At 48.6% G+C, this 3,640-nt stretch overlaps 1 protein-coding gene across 1 annotated transcript in view; it reads right to left on the bottom strand.

Moving 5' to 3' along the window:
• Positions 1-3,081: 3,081 nt before the first annotated feature.
• The window catches only part of LOC122129982 (mitogen-activated protein kinase-binding protein 1-like), an 18,531-nt gene continuing 17,972 nt past the window's right edge, over positions 3,082-3,640 (bottom strand). The window contains exon 27 of the mRNA XM_042704727.1: positions 3,082-3,336. Within this exon, the coding sequence (XP_042560661.1) occupies positions 3,082-3,336 (255 nt within the window). The remainder of the gene's footprint in view (positions 3,337-3,640) is intronic.

Below are 3,640 nucleotides of genomic sequence, written 5' to 3' on the forward strand. Positions count from 1 at the left end.
GCTCTGACCCCTAACCCTGCCCCCTGACCCCGCCTGCTGCTGTAACTCTCCTTGGCTTTGTGTGTGTGTCTCTGGCTCAAGATGACAGTTAGCGCTGGAACAGATGCTAGTCCAGACCATATTAGGAAAGCTTGTGTTCCAGAAGAATCTGACATCAGGGTTCAGATGGATGGTTTCACTTCACAATTTGCACGCCTTGCACTGACAAGAAAATCATATAGTTGTGCATTTCAGCATCGCACCAAAGAGTAGCAAAACAGCATCATATTGAACTGAAGTGTTATTCCCACACATACAGCATGTCACCCCCTCCCATCAGGGCTTTCTCATATCCACCTATATATCCATTATTTGTGTGTATTGAATTAGTTTTACTTTTGTGTATTTAGCAATATCAGTGAGTGCCTTGCTGGTGTTTACATTACAGTAATAAGCTTGTTGTTTGAGATAAACTATAATTTGAATCACCATATTCTTATTTCTATGCTGTTAAACGGTGTTTAAGTTTCAATGTTTGTTTCCTGTAATTCCACTGCAGTATTTTACTTGTGATATCAATACATGTTTGAGTCATTTATGTGATAAGTTTGGGGAAGGGCATGATAGATACAGCAAGCATATAAAAAGTTGTTTATCAGTGTCAACGCAAACTATAACCATTGAAATAAATTAAATCAAAGTCAGAGGCTTCACTTCGAGTGGTGAGACTTTATTTCATTTACAATTCCTACAATTCCTTCCTAATCATCCAGATTACAAACTGCACCGAATATAAATTGCACTAAAACAAGTTCATTCAAAAGAAGACATTGTCATATTAAACAGAAACATTCCAAACATATTAAAAGATACGCGCACACACACACACATCTGGTCATGCAAACACATCTAGTCATAATCTAGTCTAATCTAGTCACCATTTTCAACTGTGCTGTTTCACAGGAAGTTAGAGGTTACAACATTACAAACACGCAAAACTTTCTTTTAAAGTGAACATGTGCAAAATAGAAGGAGTGTAACACAGTTTTCACATTTTCAAATCACTCCACTGTACACACACAGTCAATGCTGTTTTATGTGTGTATGTGTATGTGTGTGTATGTGTGTGCGTGTGCGTGTGTGTTCGTGTGTGTGTGGTTTGTGTGTGTGCTCGTGTGTGCTCGTGTGTTCATGTGTGTGTGTGTGTGTGTGTGTATGTGTGTGCGTGTGCGTTCATGTGTCTGTGTGTTTGTGTGTGTGTGTGTGCTAGTGTGTTCATGTGTGTGTGTGTGTGTGTGTGTGTGTGTGTGTGATTGTGTGTGTGTGTGATTGTATGTGTGAGTGTGAGTGTGAGTGTGAGTGTCTGTGTGTGTGTGTGTGTGTGTGTGTGTGTGTAATCAGACCTTGCTCTCTAGCTGCTGCTCTACAGACTTGAGTAGGAGCTTCGAGTACTGCTCCAGCAGGGCCAGGGCCACCCCTCCCCCGCTCTGCCCCTCACCCCCCCTGGGGGCTGTTGCCGGGACACCATCCATGACGGACCGCACCCGGCCCAGAGCCTCCCCCAGCACCCGCTCCATCTCCTGCTGGTCAGCACCTTCACGACAACCTCCATTCACCTGGGACAGGGGACAGACAACACACATGCATGAGTGCATGACAACACACACACACACACACACAACCCCCTCTATTCACCTGCCAGGGACAGATAACACACGTGCATGAGTGCATGACCAGACATACACACACACACACAAACACACAAAAATTCACATGTGACAAAGAATACAACCTTTGGTGGGAATATTAAGTAGATGTGAATAGATTCAGGAAACTAAATGGGCCACCACATCCTAACAGTGCGGGCAGAAACTAAGGGAGTCGGTGACACACACACACACACACACACACACACACACACACACACACACACACACACACACACACAACAGCAGGGGGAAACTAAGGGGGTCTGTGTCCTCACTGTCTTGTAGAGCTGCATGGTCCTCTCCACTGTTCTCTGCAGCTCTCCTGCTACCTCACGACACGTCTCCACGGTGACCGCAGAGCCTGGAACACAACCAAACTGTTTTAGGGTGATACTGAGGGCCTCTAGCCGTACTAGCCATACTCCCAAACTCACTTCTACCTGGACTGCGTGTTTTAGACCATATACTGTGTTTCCTTACTTCCATGATGAGGGTGTGAGTGTGAGAATATTATATGAGCAAACACTTTCAGAGTTTAAGGGAGAGAGAAAGAGAGTGAGAAAGAGAGGAGACAGAGAGAGAGAAAGAGAGAGAGAGAGAGAGAGGAGAGTGAGAGAGATAGAGAAAGAGAGTAGAGAGAGATGAAGAGAGGGAGAGAGGAGAGAGAGAGAGAAAAAGAGAGAGAGAGAGAAAGGAGAGAGAGGGAGAGAGAGGGAGAGACAGAGAGAAAGAGGAGAGAGAGAGAGAGAGAGAGAGAGAGAGAGAGGAGAGGCAGGTAAAGACCCCACCTCAGCACTGACACAGAGCTTCAGCCTACTCACCTGTGGAGGGGTGGGACACACTGGAACACACAGAGTGAGAAGCGGAGAAGCAGCCAGGCCAAAAGGCAGAGGAGCAGCAGGGGGAAGATTAGGAGGATGATGGTTGTGAGGAAGATGATGATAAAAAGGAGTAAGATGATGATGAGAAGGAGGAAGATGATTAGAAGGAGGAAGATGATGAGAAGGAGGAGGAGGAAGATAGTGCAGCGGCACAGACGCCATGATGACGGAGGACGAGCGGCGGCGGCAACGCCCACCTGGTGCCGGACGAGTCCTCGGAGACAACAGAGAACGCCTGCACGGCCAACAGGGGGCGCTCCTTCCCACAGTCCTCCGCTCGCTTTTCCACAAAGCCTTGCTCCTTGTTGCCCGGAAACACCTGAATGTGCTGGTTTAGCAGGCTCTCCCTGCACTTGTACCAATGCATACTCCTGAGCCTCACTGTGATTGGCTGAGAGAGCATGTTTGCTCAGCCCATCAGAGCCGGTTCCCTCCACAGAGAGGTGGGGCCCTCAGTGGGGCCTCCATGGGGTCCCCGAGGCTTGAGCTCTGGAGCTGCTGGGGCCCCGGGGTCAACCTCGGCCGGCGCCGCTGCCCGTGTTGAGACCCTCTCCGACGGACACGGAGCGGCACACCTTGGCCTTGGAGCTGGTGTGGGGCTCATGTAGGAGCGGGACCTCCAGGCCTGGAGCGAGGAGGTGGAGGAGCCAGGGGGGGTCACTGTGTGAGACGGGAGGAGGAGCGGGAGAGGAGGGGCTGCGCTGGGGGGAGGGAGGAGGGAGGCGAAGGTCTTTCCTCAGACTTAGACGGTGTGACGGCTCTCCGACCTGGAATATACCACACAGACCACAAGAACAGGCTCAGGATCACGGATACACACATGCTGACCTGCTCCCATATAACTGCTCTGGCTTAGTTCTAATCCTAACCCTAGGTCATATATAACCCTAACCCTGCCCTAACATACCCAATTAAGAGTTTGGTGTAGTCAAAGAAGTTAATACAACAGTTCTAGACGGCACCACTTTACCACTCTCATTTCAGTTAAAGTCACTTTAATGTTCTATACGGCACCACTTAGGACTCTCATTTCAGTTAAAGTCACTTTAAATAGCTCTATACGGCACCACT

Source organism: Clupea harengus, unplaced genomic scaffold (assembly GCF_900700415.2).
Source record: "Clupea harengus unplaced genomic scaffold, Ch_v2.0.2, whole genome shotgun sequence".
Classification (NCBI taxonomy): domain Eukaryota; kingdom Metazoa; phylum Chordata; class Actinopteri; order Clupeiformes; family Clupeidae; genus Clupea; species Clupea harengus.